This window comes from Haliaeetus albicilla, chromosome 9, assembly GCF_947461875.1.
Source record: "Haliaeetus albicilla chromosome 9, bHalAlb1.1, whole genome shotgun sequence".
Lineage (NCBI taxonomy): Eukaryota > Metazoa > Chordata > Aves > Accipitriformes > Accipitridae > Haliaeetus > Haliaeetus albicilla.
The window spans coordinates 26684321-26706996 of NC_091491.1; the positions used below are offsets into that span (position 1 = coordinate 26684321).

The 22676-nt window shown below is 36.4% G+C and overlaps 1 protein-coding gene across 7 annotated transcripts in view; it reads left to right on the forward strand.

The window, feature by feature from the left end:
* PLS1 (plastin 1) overlaps nucleotides 1-22676 on the forward strand; it is a 50509-nt gene that overhangs the window by 16187 nt on the left and 11646 nt on the right. For 4 of the 7 annotated variants that reach the window (XM_069792241.1, XM_069792243.1, XM_069792242.1 and 1 more), the window contains exons 2-10: nucleotides 8144-8252; nucleotides 11659-11822; nucleotides 13079-13208; nucleotides 14892-15024; nucleotides 15960-16041; nucleotides 17335-17500; nucleotides 17596-17738; nucleotides 19275-19370; nucleotides 20931-21126. In XM_069792241.1, coding sequence (XP_069648342.1) covers nucleotides 8183-8252; nucleotides 11659-11822; nucleotides 13079-13208; nucleotides 14892-15024; nucleotides 15960-16041; nucleotides 17335-17500; nucleotides 17596-17738; nucleotides 19275-19370; nucleotides 20931-21126 — 1180 coding nt within the window. In that variant the 5' untranslated portion in view covers nucleotides 8144-8182. Of the gene's footprint in view, nucleotides 1-7569; nucleotides 7680-8143; nucleotides 8253-11658; nucleotides 11823-13078; nucleotides 13209-14891; nucleotides 15025-15959; nucleotides 16042-17334; nucleotides 17501-17595; nucleotides 17739-19274; nucleotides 19371-20930; nucleotides 21127-22676 lie in introns of all 7 variants that reach the window. The other 3 variants (XM_069792240.1, XM_069792239.1, XM_069792245.1) reach the window with 1 other exon arrangement.

A 22676-nucleotide genomic window follows, 5' to 3' on the forward strand; every position in this document is an offset into this window, starting at 1 on the left:
AGGTACTTCTATGAACTCTGCATGCAAGAGCATTTTTTTCAGAATTACTTTCTCAGAAGTGGTCCTTCTGGCATAGGTAAGGTTTCCATTGATGTTTTTTATTCGGAGTGCTGAATGCAACAATACAAAGCACAGGCAGTCTGAGATCCTCCTGAATGATGCATGTGGAGGAAACTATGTGAAACTGATACTGTTGATGAATTTGCATGGCTATTCTCTATACTTGGCAGCCAAAGGAAGCTGAAGGCATTTTGTTTGGATGAAAAGGTATCTTTCTGAAGTAAACTCGTATCTGCTTTATAATAGGATTGCTCTTCATCCTGACTTAAGCCTCGTGAAATTATTCTGTACTTATGCCATAGTAAGTGAAATCAGATCAGGCCCATGACCAGTCTAACAGTTAGGTATCTCAGCTTATGTTTTACTGTTTATTCTTGAGTCACCCATGTTTATCTTGAAGGCATAGTAGAAAATGTTGATTTTATTATTCACCAGAGTTACTGTACTCTGTTGAATAAATTCCTGTAGAGTGAATAATTAACTTCAGTGTAAATCTTCTAGTCCTCCTTACAGAAGATATATATTTCATGGGCACAGAACTTACCACTCTGGCTGGTTTGATAGTCGTCCTCTAACAAAGATCAGTGCATATGGTTTTGGAAGAAGTTAAAAAAATACCAATTTTTCCCTCTTAGATTGTACTTTGTTCACTGTGTAATGCTGTACGTAGAAGACTGAGGACAATTCCATGGATTATTAGTTTATATGTTGAAGTGTAACATTTCTTCATTGTTATCCTCTAACTTACAGTAATTAAATACTTTCGATGGTCATAAATGTATCCAGCCATGTTTATGACATAATTTCTGACTCTTTCAGGTAGTGAAGCTTCAGACTGATGGTATGATACTAAAAGAACTTTCCACCTCATACTACTCTGTTAATGACTGTACCTGATACCGTAATTATACCCTGCCTCTTCTTTCAAAAATTAGCAATGTCCTTCAGCAGTTGCAGTATCTCTTTAATTTTTTTTTTATATATACAGGTGTATGTATTTATTTAGCTTTGATGTTTTGGAGCTCTCCTGTTTTAAAGGTTTACAAGTATCCTCTTTGCTGCATTAGGAGTGGATCTTTTTTTTGTATCTTCTTTTTTTATAAGACCCAGTGTTCATCATTCTACAGAGGTATTAGATTCTTTCTTTCTATGGTTAGAGGACTGGCCACACCTGGAATACTGTGTTCAGTTTTGGTCCCTGCTATACAAAAAAGATGTGGACAGGCTTAAGAGGGTCCAGAGAAGGGCCACAAAGATGGTCGAAGGACTGGGAAGCCTGCCACATGAGGAAAGGCTGAGAGAACTGGTTTGTTGAGCCTTGAGAAAAGAAGGCTTAGGGGAGACCTTATCACCATGTTCCAGTATTTAAAGGGTGGCTACAAAGAAGATGGAGACTCCCTTTTTACAAGGAGTCACATGGAAAAGACAAGGGGTAATGGGTACAAGTTACTCCTGGGGTGATTGCGATTAGACACAAGAGGAAAATTTTTCACAATAACCATCAGCCATTGGAATAATCTCCCCAGGGATGTGGTGGATTCCCCAACATTGGACACAAAAAAGACTCGGTGGGACAGGGTGCTGGGCCATCTTGTCTAGACCATGCTTTCACCAAGAAAGGCTGGACTAGATGATCCTTGAGGTCCCTTCCAACCTGGTATTCTATGACTATATTCTGCAATCAAGGCTTCTTTCACTTTGTGTAACATGAAGTGTATTTCTCTCCTACTAATGTCTCCTGCAGTTTTTTCACTGATATGGAAAAGATAAGCTATTTTTCTGTATCCTATACCAGTGTAGACTATAATAAAAAAATTATAAAGTCACTGAACCCTATTGATTATTCATTTTGTCATAAAGATTAAAAGACTTATCACAGTAAGATAAAAAGTTAATCTCCACTAAGTTTAAAAAAAAAATTATAATCTCCACTGCTGTTTCATTATAGACCACCAGTGAAACACTAAAAATAATTTGTCCTTTCACATTGTTAAAGGATTGATTTAGTTGGCCCCTAATCATCTTTATATTTGGGCATCAAGAATAATCTTGGCATAAGTAAAAAGATCTTTCAGTATAAGCTGGGGAAGAAAAAAAACAACCAAAAATCCCCAAAACCAAACAGAGCAAACAAAAACTTGGATAGTTTTATCTTCTTGAAAAGTCATCAGAAACCTCTGTGTGTGTACATTCATATAAAGCTAACATTCTGTATATCAATGGCAGTTAGTTCCGTTGCTCAGATTTTTATTATATGCAAGTCTTTCCACTAATGTTTAATTAGCATTTCCTCAGTTAAAATACAGCAGCATTTTCTCCTCTCCTTACTGACTAAAGGGAACATCTGATGCATATCTTTGTTTTAAAAGTTCCTTTTGTATGTCTTTTACCTTATAATGCACTCTTTTCTCACTGAGACAGGATAGAACTCCTAGTTTAATCTGGCAAGAGCTTAAAAGAGACTAATGGAGCATGAAAGCTACCCTGTTTCCACCACATTGGCTTAAAGAATCCCAGATAAACTAATGCAGGAATGCTACAGGTTATACTGTGGGTTTTGTGAGGGGTTTTTTTGCATTAAAAACGGATAGCAGTTTGATTCAAAGCCCAATAAGAGAAACAGAATTTTCATGTGTCGTAATTATAGATAGTCCATACTAATAACCAGCTGGTTATTGGCATAAAAGCACAACCTGTATTTGCAAATTATGCTAGCCTGGCTGACATTAGAAACAACAGATTTAAGGATGGTGCAGCAATGGAGTGGTATTTGCACCAGGGACAGAGGAGGTGTGTTCCTAATGCCAGGCAAAAAGAACAGCAACAAAAGAAAATAAGCTTTTGAGTTAGCATTTGCAATGTCCATTGTCATTGCAGAAACAGCTGCGTGTGGAAACAAGGCAAATAGAATTTGAAATGAAGAGCTGGAAAAGAAATTGCCAGTTGCCTGCCGGGATGGAGAAAATGATTGGGCCTGATTGCCAATTAACTGCTCTGTTTTTTCTGACAGCTTTCATAACAGGTCAAAAGAGCTGCAGGAACTGGCCCACTCACTTCATCCTTCATGGTTGCTCAGCCATAGATAGTCCTCTGCACTCAAAGAAATGCCACAATGGTATCAACAGTAGCTTGTATCTGTATTAATGTTGGATGTGGAATGTTTCCAGGAGGCTCCAGTGAATTGTTCTTAGATACAAAAAGCCTTCTAGGCATAGGGGGCAGGCTAGGTATAGATGAATATCATCAGTTCACATTAAACATACTGGCGAAGACTGAAAAGAGGATCAAGGGCACTTTCTCAGCATAAAAACACTTTGTACCTACCCTGTCCTGGGGCAGCAGGAACTGGTTTAATGTAAGCATCAACTACAGAAAACCTAAGTGTCATATGAACACTACCAGAGTACAGAGAAATGTCTTCTCTGGAAATCAATATATCTTTCAGCACGTAGTCATAGTTCCAATAGACATGTACCTTTGGAGGCTTAATGTTAAGTTTTGTCAGAATTGCCTGTGGACTGTTATCTTGGGTGGTGATGAACGTGCATGTGCAAGGTATTTATTAGCTTGGATAGACGGTCCCTGCTTCTATATTGAAATTGTCTGAAATGTCTGACTAGTTTAGGTGTTGTCTCTGCTCAAACTAGATCTCTTCTGAATGACAGAACCATGATTGTTGCACTTCTACCATTTAATTGACCAGCTAATTTACCCTGTAATTATATAATAGGGTATTTAAGACTGTCCTTTTAGCGCAGAGGTATTAGCTTTATTTATCTGCTTCATTCAAGAACAGATGTTTCTATTGTGTTACTGAAATACTCAACATCTTTGGAAATCAAAGGTTGCTATTTTCTGAAATAGAATAAGTTGGAAAATCTAAATTATAAATCATAAAAGGGGAGGAGTGAAACTAATTGCATTGCAACTTTGTAGAAATTGTTTTTCATAAAATCTGACTCATGGTAATGGTAAATAGATAAAAACATTAACAGTATGACAGAAGCCGTGTTCTCTTTTGCACCTGTATGGCTAAACATTTCACTTAGGCTTTGACATGCTGTTTCTGCATTTCAGAGGACCGTCTTCTGTTTTTTTGTAGCTTAAGAATCCTTTACATTTTCTTAGTAATTCGGATTTAAGTGTTTAATTTTTTTCCCCAGTTTTTCCACAGTTCATTACTACTTTACTTTTAATTGCCACATCAGGTTTCCAATCAAGGTACTTGCACTTCCAGAACCTCTGTGCGTAAGGTCATTTTTTCTGAATATATATTTTAAATGTTTTTTTTATTTTGAGTAAGAAGACAGGTACGTGCTGCTAGTAAGCTTAGCAAAATGGGTGAGTAGGATTTTAGTACTTAAATAAGATTGAGTGACATGAAGGAAAAAGACTTAACTTACCACCCACACTGAAGGCCATATCCTGTGTGACCCACAGGAACAGTCCCAGCGAAGACACAGAAAATACTAACTCGAGTAAAGTAGACAAGATCTCATTAAAATAACCCACTGTTGTTTAGGAACTCTTTTTATATAGCGCCATGGAAGAAAACTAAATTACTATTATATTATCATGGAAGAAAGGAAAACTACTGCCTTAAAAGAAGCAGAAACACTTGCTGAGATAAGAATCAGTTACATAGTGCATGACTTGTTTTTTCTATTACACAGCACTGTAAGTGTAGATAAATAAATGCTTATGCGGCATATAGGACCCAAATAAATATTTTTACTTTTGTACTTTGAGACAGTGGTCACATACTCTTGTGACAAATTTTTTTTTTTTTTTTATTTTATTGAATGGTCTGGGAATACAATTGCTATCTTAGAAGGTTTCACCACATCTCATGTTATTTGTTTTCCTTAAAACCCTGAGCCCCAGTTGAAGTTTGTTACATGAGAATCTTAACTTCCAAGTCATTTTCTTTTTGAAGGAAATTTTCAACTCTGATGATTTCAGATAAGCACAAATGTCAAAACATAAACCCCAAAGACTAAAAAAAGCCAAACAACCAAACAAAAAACCAAGAGAAAAATAAAAAGTGTAAAAAATGTTCTTTAAAACAAAGTCATGGTACTTTATAGTATTTTTAACAAATAGTTGCTTTGTTTATTTAAAAATAGTATTTTTTTAAAAGTTGGGAACTACTCATTGCTAGCTCATGAGCATTGCTTGTGTCATTACGCATACAGGTTTAGGTTCATGTAGGACACTTTGTTCAGCATTTCTGCATTTCTTTTTTAGCTCTAGAGACTTTTCCAGCACTTCCTGCAGAGAGTGTCTTTTCATTACAAACAGATCAAGAATTCTTAGTGAGTGCTTCATAGTATAGAAAAGTTTGTTCTCTTACCAGCAGTAAAAACAGTAGCAAAAAGATTGTCCTATTGCCTCTTGTATTAGAAAATCAGAGGTAAAAACTTACTTTGCATTTATGAAAATGCTGTTGAGGGAGTCAAACCCATCCTATTGAATACTGCTTAGCAATCTAAATCTGTGCATACTTACAGTTAAGAAACATCTCCAAAAAGCTGAAGTCTTATTTAATAACTTATATAGAATATGAATATAAATGACAAAAAGTATACCATTCTGGGTTCAACAAAAGGCAAAATAATATGAGGAGGTATTCTATAATACATAGCTTTGGATTGGTAGGTTTGAGTAAAATTATCAGTCCCAATATCCTGGTCAGGTTCTAATTTCTGGCTACCTAGATCTCCATCCAGTGACATGCTTTCCAACATTGTATCCAAATATGTTGAATAACTATGTTTCTTAACAATTTAATATTTGCAAATAATTTTTTAATCCAGATGGGTTTTTTCTTTGTGTTGGGGGTTTTTGGCAAGTTGTGTAGTGTCTCCTTTTTCTCCTGAAAGATACTGTGTAAACATGAGGACATTAGAATATTGATAGCCTTAGGCATTGGCTACAGTGGGAATCTTCACTTTCTGTGTTAACTGGAGCTAGCTACGGAAGAAAGGCTGAGCCTGTGCTCTTCACTCTCTGAGCAAAGGGGGGCAACCTGTGAACACCACGCAAGCCAACAGGTTTTGCTGTACTTCTCATTTGGTCTCTTTTCATAGGTAGGCAGGGAGAGCAAATTTGTGGTAAATAAACGTTCTACCCAGTTGCAGAATATGTTGGGTTTTGACATCACTAATATGGAAGTGTGATACCTTCCTCAGTGAAATAATCTTCAGCAGCAATGTCACCGCTTATGATTCTGAAATCAGGAGACAATTCAGTGGTTAATGTAGTGAGGCAATGTTACACCTGTCTGTGGCTGACCACAGCTAATTTATTTTGTATTAAAACTGTTTTCATAGTAGAGTAGGTATAACTTACATCAGCGGTATTGTATGCGCTCCTTGGGCACTCCTTAGGAAACCTCGAGGAAATCTGTCTGACTTCCTGGCACAATCCCTCAGCAAACCGTGGCTGATGTAGTGCTCTGCTGCCTCTTCTCTCATGTGCTGGCGACCTGTGCAATTGCTTTATTTGTATTTTTTCTCGTCGTCAGATTGTCAAGGATTGAAAGAAAACTGACACAGCTAGAATGGGGAAGAAATTGTTTTCTAACAGAAATTCAGAGTTATAATGTTTAATCTCTTATTCTGAACCAAATTCCGATTCCGTTATTACAGTCTTACAGCAGACCTTAGGGGGATCCTGTTGTTGCATGCATTGTGCAACCATCTAGTTATGGGGCAGTCCCTGCGCTGGGAAAGTTTGTAACCTGATTAGTCAGGACATACAAAGGTACAGCCTTGCCCAAGGGGATCCAGCAGGTCCATGGTAAAACCAGTTGTTGAATTCAGGTTTCCCCTTCCAGTGTCTCATCCAGTGGGTAACAGTACAGTTCTGTTATGCACAATTTTGGGGGGAGAAGCAGCTGCATATAGCAGATCTGAAGATAATTATTACGAGCAAATAAGAACCTGGCCATTACAGGAATATTTTTCTTGCTCTAAAGCAAAAACGCTAAACCAGAAGCAACAAAACCAGAAGGGAAAACATACACAAGTATAGGACAACTTTGAAAATACTTATGTAAGGTGGATTTTTGCCACTTTTGGCTTATAAAGTAAAAGCAAAGACAAAACTTTTACTTTATGGTAGGCACAGCACCACTTGTAGCACATTTTGCTCTACAGCCAAGTGTTGCTCAGAGCTTAGCACGTGCAGATGGGTGCTGCCGTAGGCTTACTTTGTGTGTGCCAGTGGCATGATCACAGTGGAAAATGGCATAATGCAAATATAAGTTTGTGTACTGAGACAACTGTGTGTGACTTCTTTACAAACTTGCACTTACTAACAGGCATCTGAATCATCCTGTTGTAGTAAAGGGAAATGGACAAGGATATGTCCTGGGGGTTTGTCAACGCTTGGGAAGGTGCCTTCAGTTTTGTTTTACTTTTTAATGTAGCTGGGTAGAGAAAGTAGATTCATACTGAGCACAAAGATTGGAGTCTCAATAAAAGCCTTTTTTCAGCTCTTTGACAGTGTTATGAGACAACAGGCTTGTCAGAAGAGTAGAGTAAAGATCAGGAGGTGGTAAATTCTGCAGCAGCTGTGGAAAGGCTCATCAGTGTTCACCCACTAATTATAAGCAGGTACTTGAAAGTGTCCCACTGAGGTTTATTATTGTGCAAATGTTGGAGTGGTCAATGCTTTGCAGGACTAGATCCTAGCACTAACCACTAACTGGCAATGATACTGCATTGCACTTCAGAAATTAATTTTTCTAAAAATTGTTTGTTGAAATATAAGGCAGTGATTTTAATGTTGGAAAACCACTCAAGCAATCGAGGTAGGTTGTTGGTCAGTGCTTATTCTTTGCAAATAAATATATCAAGTGTATGAAACAGGTGCTGCTATTGTGAATTCTTAGTCACTGTTACAATGAAAAGAATTGCTAGGTGTTTGATGTACTTTAAAGTGTTGTTTGTAATGTTTTAAGTGTGTCGGGCCTGGAAATGTCATTCAGGTCTGGTACGTTGTACTGAAAAGATCAGTAACTTGTATTAGTATGTGCTCGGAATGAAAGCCTTCTATATCTCCTGTTTGTTGTTATTAGGTATAAGCAATTGGGGACGACACTTCTTGCTGTTCAGAGATGGAAAACAACATAACTACTATCTCTCGTGAAGAGCTTGAAGAACTAAGAGAAGCATTCAGTAAAATAGGTATGTTTTAAATAAGAAAATAATAAGAATGCCATTAACATTGCAAAGCATGTAGGATTTGTGGAAGAAATCTTTATGGATCACTGTGTTTTGATAGGGCTATGTTTTTCTCCTATGTGGCCAGTAATATCAAAGAAAATAAGAATGTTAACATTAAACCACCTTATTTTCACTGAAACTATGTGTGTTTATTCATTTCTTTCAACTTCAGCAATGAAAACAGATACATTTTCTTGCTGGGCAGTTGCATTATTTGTGCCATTGTATATGCAGCACGATAGGTCTGAGAATTCAGGTTTTTTAACTCCTTAAATCTGAAAAAAATGTTTGATTAAATGTCAATTGTTAAATATATTTTCATGATAGATTACTGACACTTTGGTTTTGCTTTACTTGCATGCTTTGGTGAACTAGTAATTTCTCTTTTCGTTTATTGGATCAGATTTTACATTTTAAATAAGCTGAACTTGGAGATTTTTTTTTTTTGATCTTGCTTTTGTAGCTAACAGATGTTAATAAATAACTGTGCAATTCTGTATGCTTGACAGGATGTTTGCAGATTAATCAGACAGTAAACAGAAAGAGTGAGAAACTATATAGCAACTAACCCTTATTTCCAGATTGCAATACTGTTGTGAATGTTAAAGTGCTTTATTTCTTATTTGCTGCAGTTCTGAGGGGGTGATATGTAACTGTGCAGCTCAGCAAATCGAACATATTTGTAATTGTTCATAATGGGGGAACAGGGTTGCTGTAGGCAAAAAGTCTTAAATATTAGGAGTCTCTAGCTTGGTAAAGAGACTATTGGGAAGCTGTATGTTAGAGATCTGCAAGACCATAACTAGTATGGAAAAGGTGAAGAGGGAATTATTCAGTTTCTGTCAATACATGTGTTGTGTGATGCCCAGTAGAGAGTCAGAAAGCTTAAAAAAAAAAGTAGTAATTTTTTTCTTCATGACAAATAATAAAACCATGAACCCGTTGATTCGGGATTGTGTTGAGACCAAAAAAGAGTAGAAATGCTAAACGAATAAGATACTTCCATGGAAGGTAGTCCATGAGTTGCTATTAAACAATCATCTTGACGTAGTCTGTAGTTCAAGAAGTGTATAGCCTGCAGGAGCTGGAAAGACAGAACAAAGCAAAGAGCACTGTGTACTTGTATCAATCTACTGGGAGGTGTTAGGATAGATAGATACTCACTGATGTTATCTGACAGCTTTTCTATTGTTTGGTTTTCACCATCTGCATTCCTTCTTTTTCTCCCTTCTGCATGTTTTCACATTTCTGCTCTAAAATTGTCTGTACTGCTTCTACTCACTGAAAAGCATTTTCTTCCTTACTGTATTGTGCTTTCTGTAAAATAGAAAAATTAAGCATCGTTAGCTTTTTTCTTTTTTTCATTTTTACATTCCCTATGTCTTTATGGATAAATTGCTTGCAACTATATTGGTAAACTGAGAGAAAAGGCATTTATTTAACTCTGCTTGTCATCATGGAAACTTACCCTCAGTGAAAGATGAACCTAGAGAAATAAAGTAGCTGGTAATCTGAGTGAGCTCATGAGCATGTCCTCTGCTTTTTAGACCATTCCTGTTACACGTCACGTGTGTTGTTACATGTCTGCAAGCCAGACAGTGGATGGATTAATACATATGCAGACATAAAGTTTGTCTGTGTAGTGATTTGTGATTTGTTGGTAGTATCAAAACCACAGAGAGGTATTTTAGCCTTTTGTCAGCAGTGAAATGTGGCCTTCTTATGAAGCTGTACAAAAACTACGTAGTGTAGTATGGATTACAGGGAAATTACTGTATAGCAATCAATTACGGCTAGAGGGGAAAGCATGTTTCTCTGCTTGCCCTTCGGTAATGTGATGTGTATTTATCCACTCTGGTTATTATTGGCTGAGTTCTGATACTAGACACATTATGAAGAGAAATCTTTTAACTAGTGAACGAAAAAAAGTGGGAGCACCTTGACAAGTCAGAAAAGTGGCCACATCATCTTGCTTCTGTTTCTGACTCGTGTTACTTGTGACGTTCTCTTAAATTACTTATCTTAGACGCATCATTTATAGAAGTGGGAAAATACTATTAATTCAAGTTTTTCAAGGGCTTTAATATGATCGTGAAAGAGATGGAAAATTGTTGTCAAACATGGAAAATATTAGTGTTAAATATATAAAATGATGGACATTATATCCAGCACTAGTTATGCTGGATATGATTTCTTGTATTTGAGCTTCATCTATAACTGTGTATGGACTATAGCTTTTCTGCTTTTAAAAGTACTTCTCTCCGTTGCATAGACATTGCACTACAGGTACAGGTAAGGCTATTTTAATGGACATTCTCAGATTCTGCTTGTATAGATATGTGTATACATATATATGGAAGTATGTGTAAAAAAAAAAAAAAAAGGAACATTTAATGTATTTCATTTGTGCATTGCACTGGATAAAAACATGTTACAGGTTTGTAAAACGATGCTTTATTATACTAAGACAAGAATTCAAGACAGCTTTCTTCACACAGATTGGCCTAAGGTGGAAGTACAAAGGGTATTTTTATGATTTCTTCTGTACTGCTGCATTATTCATCATGAATAACACAAATTACACTGAATTTTTCTTAATTTATTTTTTATGCAATACAGTCATTCATTTCTTTCCACAGTTGTGGAGCTATACCATACCTCTTGTTCAAAAAAGCATTCTGATACTTTGCTGTATGTGGACGTTCCTGACATGTGGTCTTGGAAGCCAAATGTAGGTGAAGGTGGCAATACAAATTGCTCCCAACAGAGCTAGTTAATAGATTAAGGAAGGTCACCTTTCATAAACAGATACAGATCATCCCAGATTTATTCTTCACACGTAAGCCTAACCACATCAAAAGTTTTGAAGAACACAAAGTGTCTATCAGATACTAGGATAAGAAACAAAATGCAGTCAGGCAGCGTTCTTGTGTAAGTAGTTTTTCTTGTGTAAGTGTGCTCTTCTAATAACAACTTGCTTCAGATTTGAGTTAATTCATTGCAAATGGTATAGTGTTGACAGTAAGAATATAATAATTGATCTCCCTTTCACTTGAAGGTTTATAGAGAATTTTGTTGGGAGTCTTAAAAAAAAGCTTAAACTTTGCTATTTACAAATTTGCCATCTTGTTATAGCTGTGCTTTGGGATTATAAGATAGCTCCTGAGAAAATATGTAACAAGATGGCACAACTCCTAGCCAGTTGTGCCTCTAATCCACAAGTATTCTTTCATTCTTACTTATCTATGTCAGAAGAAGAAATACTTGTCTCCTAGAACTGTATTTCTCACACTTTATTTATTCTTAACAGTTACTATACTTAGGTCTTTACATAAGTATAAAACCAACTTGTGCTTTCATTGTACAGATATTGACAACAGCGGGTATGTCAGTGATTATGAGCTTCAAGACCTGTTTAAAGAAGCAAGTCTGCCCTTGCCTGGTTACAAAGTCCGGGAGATTGTAGAAAAAATCATCGCAGTGACAGATAGCAACAAGGACGGGAGAATCAACTTTGAAGAATTTGTCTCTGTAAGACGTTCCCTTTGGATGTTTCTCCACTGTTTGGTATCTGTTGAGACCTAGGATAGAAAACTGAATTAAGTGGTACAACTAAGTACAATTTTGATACAAATAACTAATATTTTGAGAATGGGAAAGTTTTCTGGGACAATTTACAATATCCTATAATAATTATTTACCAGTCTTTATATTTCACTCTCTCATTTAATTTGGGCAGCATGTGAGAGAACAGTAGCTGCAGTCAGTCCTACTTTCTATTTCTTCAGAGATGAGGGGATGGACTGCATATTTTAGGAACTGTTTGGTAAGCCCTTGCCCTGACAAAAGAGTAGCTAATTAGATACCAGCCTCTGAATTCTCTTAGTGATAAGCTAATGCTTGTGCTACTGTGCTTAATCTCTATACTAAAGGCTATTTTTTACTGGCAGTGGGGTATGTTTTTTCACTTTTAGTGAGCAAATTTGAAAGGTTTAGACTTTTTTTTTATATGGATCACTTGCTAGTGTGGTTTATTTAAGAGAAACAAAAACTTTTCAGGGTGTTGGTCTGTGTGTGTGTTTGGGGATGATTAGTTTTTGCTTGGAATTTAGAGTACTGCTGCTAATTGCAGCCAGTTGCTTGTTGAACTAGTTATTGATCTTTCTTTTCAAGATTCTAATTTCCAGTGTTTCATAGGTGAGATGCAACTATTTGCATCCAGATATTGAACTGTACGTGTTACTTATACTTCATTGTCAATTTTGAGACCTCTGCAGCATTTGGGCAAATCTAGGACATACCAGTATATAAGATGTGGTTTACATTGCAGGCAGGTGGAAAACGGTATCAGCTTGCTTAAGGGCATTTGTAACTGTCACGTAGTAACTTTTTACTGTAAAGCATGTGATGAAATAAGTGGAAGAATTATGCTATAGTCATTGAAAATGTGTATATCTTTAGTTGTTTTCTTTGGTTTACAAAAATGTCAGTGGAAAAATTGTGTAGACTGTTGAAGGTCTACTTTTTTAGAAAGCACAGCTTAATAAAGGTAGCACTTGAGGTACTCGCTGAGAAATAATAAATTAGATATCCAGTATGCAAGTTTCATGAAGGGTTTTAAACTGGTTTTACCCATACATTAATTTTTTTTCAGAACAGAAGTCAATGTAAATACCAAAGAAAGGCAGTCAGGTTAACTACTGATTCTAGAGCACTTACATGAGTTAACACTTAGTTATTTGAAGGTATGATCAATCACAAAATGCCCTCTATTTTTTTAATTCCAGATAATTCAGGAATTGAAAAGTAAAGATGTTAGCAAATCATTCCGAAAATCAATAAACAAAAAGCAAGGTATTACAGCAATTGGAGGAACATCAGCAATATCTAGTGAGGGGACACAGCACTCTTATTCAGGTAAGAAATAAACAGGAGCAAATTTTGCATGGAGGAAGACTCTTTAAATTTGTACTACAGACTGAGAAAAAAACAACTGGAAAATGTTGCTGTTGAATGCAAATTAACACAGATAAAGCATGTGGAAATAGACAAGATAAGTGTGGGTGGTGGTTTATTAAAATGTGGGCTGTTTAGGTGTTGCTAGTTTCATGCTGCACTCAGAGGTAAGTTAGGCATCTTCGCAAGAGCAAAAAATGAAAACAAGCACTGACAGCACATGTGAGGGGAAATAAATGTCCCCTTCAGCATACTTCTACTAATGCTAGTAAAGTTTTTGACTTCATTACATGCTAATCTACTCTTCTTCCTATATTCAGATAAAAATGAATCCCTGTTTTCATTTCGACAGTGTTAACCAAAATGAAAAAAAAACAGAACAAACCACATATCCTTTCTGGATGGAAGGGCCTCCTCAGCTGTCTCTGTGCCATTACAGAATTGTTCACTCCCATATTATTTTTGCGTAGCTTATCTCATACTTCAGAAGTTGCATTTAATATTTGATCTCTGTTTCCTTCTACCTCCCCCTGCTGCATGTCATTTAAGTTGGTAATTGTGCCTAATTGCATTGCAGCTCCTGGTCAGAATGTTAACAACCTTCCAGGATCATATTGCAATAAGCAATATTGCAACTTTTTTGATTGACTCGAGTCTAGGATTTGCTGTGGTTCCAGAAGTGTGTTAAGATTGGATGTATGAGGAAGATTCACTTCAGTTAGCTAAAGGTGGTGATACCCTCTCTCTTGGTATTCTCCTTATAGCACCAGCTGCACTCCAAAGCAGGAGATATATTCTGTCTCAAAGGATGCCTGTAGGGGGGTCACAATCAGAGCTAATTGTTTAGACTCCCTTTCATTTTTGGTGAGAGAAACTGACCTGGCTAGAGTGCAATTCATCTGACCTGGCCTCACCAGCCATCTAGTTTATGATGAGATGAAGTGTGCACTAGAATTTCATGTTTCTTCCCACTGACAATGAAAGAAGTGTAATGAGTCACGTGTGGGTACCTGTCTTGTATGCTTCTTGAGGTAAGGGAGGTGAATACCACCTATACTGTCTGGGAGTTTGGATACCGATACTTGATTGTTTGTTGTCCCAATAAGCATTCTTAGATACATTAAATTCTGCACTAAATATGAAAGAGAATTTAAATCTGACCTACTAAACTTTTTAAGTTTCTCAAAGCTAAATACAGCACAGTAATCCAGATGATAGTCTCAAAAATACTGCCAGTCTCTGAAGTCCTGGTAGAAGGCAGAAAGAAATGCTTCATTTTAAACCCAGGGTGTATCAATTGAGACGTTGCGTGCTTCAGATAACAAAGTTCCCTCTTTTCATTGTTATTGCTGAGAAACTGAATTCGAAGTCAGTCATGATGATACCTTCCTCATTATGTCACTATGATTTTTATGTTGTCCTTCAGAAAATCATCAGATGTTCAGAGGATGCAGTAGGAGAAAGATCAATCTGTACTTGCCATTTTTTGTGTTCCTTGCCACTGGTCTGATTCTTTCCATAACTGGCCCCTGTGAAACTAAGGGGCTTTGTTGCAGATGAACCTCTTTGACCCAAATCTGATGTTTAGTAATATGTGTTCACGGAAGTGATAGTAGATTATTTTAATGCTGCTGTTCTTTTCAGAGGAAGAAAAAGTTGCTTTTGTTAATTGGATAAATAAAGCTCTACAGGATGACCCAGACTGTAAGCACCTCCTACCTATGAACCCATCAGATGCCAGCCTTTTTAAATCCCTTGCAGATGGCATCCTTCTTTGGTGAGTCCAGGGCTGTGAGGAAAAAAAAGAAATTAATCTCACAGGTTAAATGCTGATCACAGTGACATGAACTGGAAAACTTCTGACAGGCTTTAACTTCAAGACTCCACTCTTAAATATTTCAACCAAAGTGTAAGATGGGGAAAATCTGTTTGCCTGTAGAAATGTTATTTTTAGCAAATTTTTTATGTGAGTCTGTGCGTATATTATGAAGTGGTTTTCCACTTCAGACCCATAATTATGTATGTCAGATATATGCAGGTTGTTTATAAAGGAGATAATTACATAGTTTATATATTCATTAGCTGGAATAATGAGAAAACTTCACTATTTCAAATATTTTTAAAAGTTAATAAATGTAGTTGCTAAATCATAGGATGGGAGGAACAGAAATCTGAATTAAATCTGATAGAGAGCATATAGTAGGTCCCTTACCTTTAGTGTGCTGTAACTTTCTAGTTAGTTAAAGTAGACTAATAGTACTTACTCATACACCATGGTAACAAGGGATTAGCATATTAGTATTGATGTGAATTAGTCTTTGAGATCCTTGCAGATGCAAGATACTATAGAAATGCAGTACATAAATAATATTGTTTATATTACAAAGATTTTCACTAGAGACTATTTAACTGACTTTAGTTTACAGTTTTAATCTTCTCAATAACTTTTTCTGACAGCACAAACATGCTGTATTACTAAAGTATAAAACCCAATTGCTGAAGTTTCTTATAATTACATATTATCTGGGGGTTTCTGGATGAATGTGCAATTATTTAACAGGGAGAGGAGATTTAGAGGATGAGGTGGTCTTTTCTTTTTTTAAACCTTGTCAGAAATATTTACAGCTAGTTTAAAGTGTTAGGAGTTTATAATCAAATAATATATTTTCTGAGAAATTAAAGTTTGAATAAACTCTGACTTTTCTTCCTTAGCAAAATGATCAACTTTTCACAACCAGATACAATTGATGAAAGGGCTATTAATAAGAAGAAACTCACTCCTTTCACTATTTCTGTAAGTACTGCACAGATAGGAACTTGCCACAAATGAAAAAGTAAAATATGTTTCCATAGCTTTGTTTTAATGACAGTTCTTCTGGTGGAGGAAAAAAAAAAGCCCTATGTATTAAAAAATGTCAAACCATGAAATTGTATTTTCTAATAAACTCTGCTGAATTCTCCTGTTTCTTAGAAGATTTACAGGAAAACTTGTATTTTTCATGCTTTCTTTAGTTCTTTCCCTATTTGCTACTATTGTTTTGCTTTACTAAGTATCTGAAGAAAACCATTTTAGACTTCTGAGTGGATGGTCAGGTCGTATTTTAGCAATGCAGAAAGTATCTGCATGGCTGTATACTGTATGGTAGGATGATGCATTTTCAGTAGTGGAGAGCAGCTTGGACAGAAGATGAGAAGCTCTGTTTTTTTTATTGTGTATGAAGTCATGAAAATATTTGAGAAACAGTTTTTAAGACCTTGGTTTGTGTATATGAGAACAGGTCTGGAAGAGGGAAGTAAATCATAATTACCATCCTAATGAGGAAAAAAAAAAACCTGATTAAAAACCTCAGTTAATTGGCAGACTTTTCATTTCAGGCTGTGACATTAAAATATGAGAAGTTATAACATACCATGTTCTAAATCATCCAAGTGGGTTTTGTAATTTCTACTTATTTAAAGAAGATGTGTCAGCAAAAATGATACTACGTGTGTTTGTCTCTGTAGATATTTAAAGAAAATAGAGAATAATATTTACGAGAGCTGCCAGGTGTTTTTTCTTGGAATGTTTCATCTGTGACAATCACTAGCATTACTTCCAATATGAGGATGTTGAATTGCCATGATTTTCTTACAGTGTCTCTTCAATTGCAGTTTAACAGTTGCTTGAATAAATGTGTCAGCCTGTATAAGATCCAAGATGGAATGACAGTGATGTCAGTAGCCTCCTGCACAGGGCAGAATTCCATATGAGCATGTTTTTCCACAGGATCAAGCCCCTGATATTTTGAGCAATATTGTTTAATTTGTGTATGTGATACTTATGAATTACAAAAAATTATTTTGATTACAGTATTCCTCAGTGATCCAAGCTGCAGAAAGTGGTCCACAATTTTTTTGTGGGTCCGTATTAAACACTGTCAATAATGTTTTCTATAAATTTTGATAATCTCCACAGAGTGCAGTTTTCCACTGGGAACCATTGAACTAATGCATTATTTCTTATAACTTCTGAAACTTACAAAATTTAACATGAACCAATTTACTAAGAATTACAACCTCATAAATTTGTTAATGATATTCCAAATAGGAAAACCTAAACCTGGCTCTGAACTCAGCATCTGCTATTGGCTGTACTGTTGTCAATATTGGATCACAAGATTTGCAAGAAGGAAAACCACACTTGGTATTAGGACTCTTGTGGCAGATCATTAAAGTTGGTCTTTTTGCTGATATTGAGATCTCCAGGAACGAAGGTAAGAGTAATGGCAGGTATAGTAATGTTGGCAACTTGGAATTAACTGAGACCACAATAGCAATGATTTCGGCTTTCTTTCAAACTTGCTTTTAGCTCTTATCGCCTTGCTAAATGAAGGGGAAGAACTAGATCAGTTAATGAAGCTTTCCCCAGAAGAGCTCTTGTTACGCTGGGTGAACTACCATCTGGCCCATGCAGGGTGGCAGAAAATCAGTAACTTCAGCCAAGACATTAAGGTATGTAGTTGTCACTCTGATAATTGAGTATAATGGTATTTAAACACACTATGCATAGGAACAAATGAGTCAGATCAGAAGTATTAAGAAAAATAGTAGTCATCTGCTTTTTCTAGCTATAGGTTCATCCTGCATTTTTCAACACTGAAAGAGCATTATTTTGATCTCTTATATCCTATGCAGTTGCTCATACCATATATTATCCCATTACAGTGCAAAGCAGACATTTCCAACAAGCTCATATTCAGGGAAGTTCTATGTTCTAAGACTGTTATTAGAGTTATTTAGGACAATTTGCACTACCTTATTAGTTACCTTTTTCCTGTCCATCATTCCCTGCTCCTGGGTCTGTGGAAACCCATCTTTTCTTTCTTTTGTTGTTTTAAAGAAGTGTATGGCTTTAAATCTCCTCCTGGTGCATATTTGCTAATGATGATTGCCCTTCATACCTAGCATTCTACAGAAGAGTAGGAAACCTCTTGAGGAAAGAACAGTCATTCAGGGGGCTGTCTGGAGTAGCTACTGACTCTTAATCCAAAGAGAGAGCAGCCCCCCTCAATCATTGTGCTCTGCTGGTGTGCCATTTTACTGACACAAGGGGACTGGAAGGCATAATGTTTCCTTGGGGCAGATGGCAGATATGCATAATTCTTCTCTCTTCTTCAGTCATTCTGCATAAGGTATGCAGAGTACTGTAGTAAGTCCAGTTGAAGAGAGAAAAACCCAACTTTTTAAAACTAAAAGCAAAGGAGGAAGATTCCCTAAGGTGATAAGTCCTCTTTTTATTGAAGAAAACCATATTATTAATTGCTAGTTATATCTTTTCAAATGCCACCAAGAAGGCTATTATTAAAGCAAACCTTTAACTAGGGTTTTATATGAAAAACTGCTACTATGGCAAAAATATTACATGCTATTTAAGAGAAGTATTAAATACTTCTAAAACTAGCAGATTTTTGGTTTATTTTCCTAGTTTCTTAGTGGGGGGAAAAAAAACCCACAGATGCATACTGAAAACTGCATCAAATAAATATAATTTCTTTTGTTGCTATAGATTCATCCTAAAAGAGCCACTTTTGCTCTCCATTTTTAATTCCATTTACCTCATCAATTAAGAAAGACAAGGTAATATAAAACAAGTCTATTTGAAAAGGACAGTGAAGGAATAAAATACCAGCACTGAAAAGAAGATCCGTACTTGGGGGGGGGGGGGGGGGGGGGGTGTGTGGATAGCCTATATACACTTGCCTTAAATATCTTAATTGCAACTGTCTAGTTCATATCCAGCAGAATAAATTTAAATAACATTGTCCAGAATAATTAGCAGACATTCCTTTTCTCTGTCATCTGGCTAAGCAAGTTCTATATGAAATAGTGTAGTAAAATGGCTGCATGACCTCATCTATATTTACTGAAACGGGTGCCATATTTTTCACTTCTATGGCTTTTGAATGCGACTGTAAGAGCAGTAAATGTCTATGAAAGGCTACATACTTGCTCTTTTTTTTTTTTTAAATATTACACTGCTTGTTTTAGGATTCAAGAGCATACTACCATCTGTTAAATCAGATTGCACCCAAAGGAGATGACCTTGATGAATTGCACATTAAAATTGACTTTTCGGGATTTCATGTAAGTATCCAGAAACGTAAAAATAGACTGGAATTATCGGAGACCTCTATGTATATATGCAACATCCTGGTTACAGGGCTGTCCCAGAATCCCTCTTTTGCTTTGTAAAGCATGCAAAAGCTCAGATTCTTTAATGTGACAAAAGCTTTAAATGGGTAAAAACTTGAGTGAAGTTCCAGGGCACTTCTGAAACAGCATAATGCATCCTGCAGCGTAAAATTTGGAGCTATGTTTTACTTGCAGCAGTGTCTAACTGGTTTTTATTTTCAGTTGGGTCCTCCAACATGAATATTACAACATCTGCTCAGTTCTGCTCTTCTGGAATTCAGACAAGGAAAAAGAGTAGACTTCACAAACCTTGTTATCCTTCCTCAAACTAAAGAGCATTCAGAAATGACATGTGAGCTCTTCCAGTAACCAGTAGGAAAGGAATGTGTGGCATCCATCAAGGTTTAAGTTGTAAAGGGATAGAGGGTCTAAAACCAGCCTAGATAGATGTGAAAACACTTTTCTCTAAGCTGCTACATAATGCTTGTTGGAAGGATTATTCTGAGAATGCATTTGATACAAAATTGAACTGCATGTCTGAGATACAGATATCTATGTATCAATCAGAATCTTAAGTAGAATCTCGTCATTCTTTATAATAATGAAAACTCACATGCAAAATTATGTTTGCTTACAAGCTTTAGTCCTCTCAAACTGCTTGATGAGGAGAGCTCCGTTTTGTTTGTTTGCTTTTATTTTGGAGTTTTTTGGGGGAGTGAAACAGGATAGTAGTTAATTTTTTCCATGTAATTTGCTACAGTTCATATAATCATGTTCTGTAATGGGTTATAAAGCAGTATCAGTAACAAGTAACAACTTTTGTTCTAGAGCAAGTTTCTGGTTGAGTGTACCAATGCTAAATTACTGATTCGTACTAAATTCTAACAGTAATTCAATTACTAAGTCATTTCCCTATAAATAGTAACTCTTAGCATTGTGAAGATTAGAGGCAAAAAGTATATGCTTCATGGTTTTGAACACTGATTTTTTTCTATGTAGATTAATAATAAAGACGAATAAAAAAAATAACACATAGGTTACCAACTTAAAATGATTCAGAGGCAAAAATACTAAAAGGAAAGCAAGGTAGTGGATTATCACATTCTGAAGCATTCAGACTCTTATTGAGGGTTTTGGGCATCATCTGTAATTACTCTGCTTGAGAATATCAGTTTAAAGCAATGGTGGTGAGTCTTTGGCACATATAGCAGAATATGCAGTGTGGGAATCAACAGCCTGGAAATGGAAATATAACCACTACACCTCTGGCTGCTACTGCTGTTGCTGTGATTCATGAGGAATGTTGTGCAGGCAGCCACAGAAGTGAAGGACAGAGAAAGTGGAAGGAAGATGGGAAGAAGGGAATTGTTACGGGCTGTTAAGAGCTAGCTCAGGCATTGGGGGAATGAGGGAGGAACTGACATGGGTCATTTAAAGATTTGCCAAACTGAAGATTCAGTAAAGAATGGAAACATGCTAGTATTCATTACAAATTTTTTTTTTTTCTTTTAGGATAAAAATGACTTGAGGAGGGCTGAGTACATGCTTCAACAGGCAGATAAATTGGGCTGCAGACAGTTTGTAACTCCAGCTGATGTGGTTGCAGGCAACCCTAAACTCAATTTGGCTTTTGTTGCAAATCTCTTTAACACACATCCAGCCCTACACAAGCCTGACAATTCATCTTACGATCTCAATTTATTAGAAGGTACTCAACTTACTAAGCATACAGGAGACAAGAATATTAGTGATTTCTATTTAAGTATTCCTTCTAGGTTGTGATATAGGATCCCTGTGTGGTGGTCCCTGTGTTAACACCAGTGTATAGAGCTTTCTCACTAGCTTTCAATATAAGCCTTAGTAGAAGTCCCTGTTACTGTGAATATTGTTCACTTGTGTTAGCGTGACCAAAGGATATTCCTGAATAACATTCTATCATTCATTTGCAGGAATTAAAACTGTCCTCTTACTCCCTTTCCAGTTTCCTGTGCTTCTTTCCTTACTGTTTATATTTATATGAATATTTATATTTGATGCACAAATTCTAGCTTCCCCTAATTTGCAGTGCTATACTATGCAACTGTAATAGTCTTTTAAAGTACTTCTCACATATTGTGTTTATATATATGGGTATGTATGTGTATTAGTTTGTTGGCTTTTAAAACAGGAAACGAACAAACAAAAAGGCTTCTGTGTCAGCAACCTATATTAATCTATTACATCAGCAACCTGTATAGATCCTAGTATATCTGCAGGTTTGGACTTTAACTGTACAGTTCAGATCCCTAATGCTAGAGATAAAGGGATAATTGGTAGCAATCTTTGGCTGTTACGCTTTCTGTGGACCAGCTAATCTAGGATAATGAAATGGCTCCTGCCAGTGTATTTCACAGTTGTTCACTGATCTCAAAGGAATGGTGAGAATCAGGGGTGCCGCGCTGGGGAGAATCATCAGCAATGTTCACACATTCCTCTGCACTGCCTACTCCTGCCTTCCTCTTACTGTTCCTATCAGATTTCCTTTCCATCTAGGTGAGTCCATCTTCCTTTGCTCCTCTTTTTTTCATAATTTGTCTGCTCTGCTGCATCCCTATGTCACAAATCTTTTATCCCTCAGACCACTCCTGTTTGAGGCTTCCTGCTCTTCTAGTTTCAGCTGGGTGCCAGCTGTGGTAGAGGTATCAGAGCGCAGGAGGTAGTCTTCCCTTTTTAGCTGTGATATCCCTAGTCACTGCAGTCCCTGCTGTCCAGGACAAATGATTGAAGGAAAGGCCTGCTCTTCCTCTGCTGCAATTTTGTTAGAAATGTATGCTCTTGGAAATATATACAGGAGCTGTGTGGAGGTGGAGTATGTTCAGTTCAGCTTCTCTGTTTGGAACATAAAGTTGCAAGTGTGACTTGAAATACTGAAAACTTGGTCAAATTTAGAAGAGTTTTCATTGGCATGGCAAAAAACCAGCTGAATTACTTTCTGAACTTTTGTAAAATATTTAGATGAGATCAAAGTCTCAGCTACAACAGTTTGTAAAAAGTTACAATCACCTGAATGCTAGATTACAATTTTGTAATGATAAATACTGGCCAAATTTAACTTACTGTTTATAGTATATATTTTAGAGACGGAGAATCATGCCAATGTTATCTGTTCAAAGGCAAGTAGACAACTCTCCTTTGCCCCCAAATAATAACTACTGTGGTGACATGTAGATCTAAACCATCAAAATAGTAATTTCAGCCAAAAGATGATGTTGTTAATGG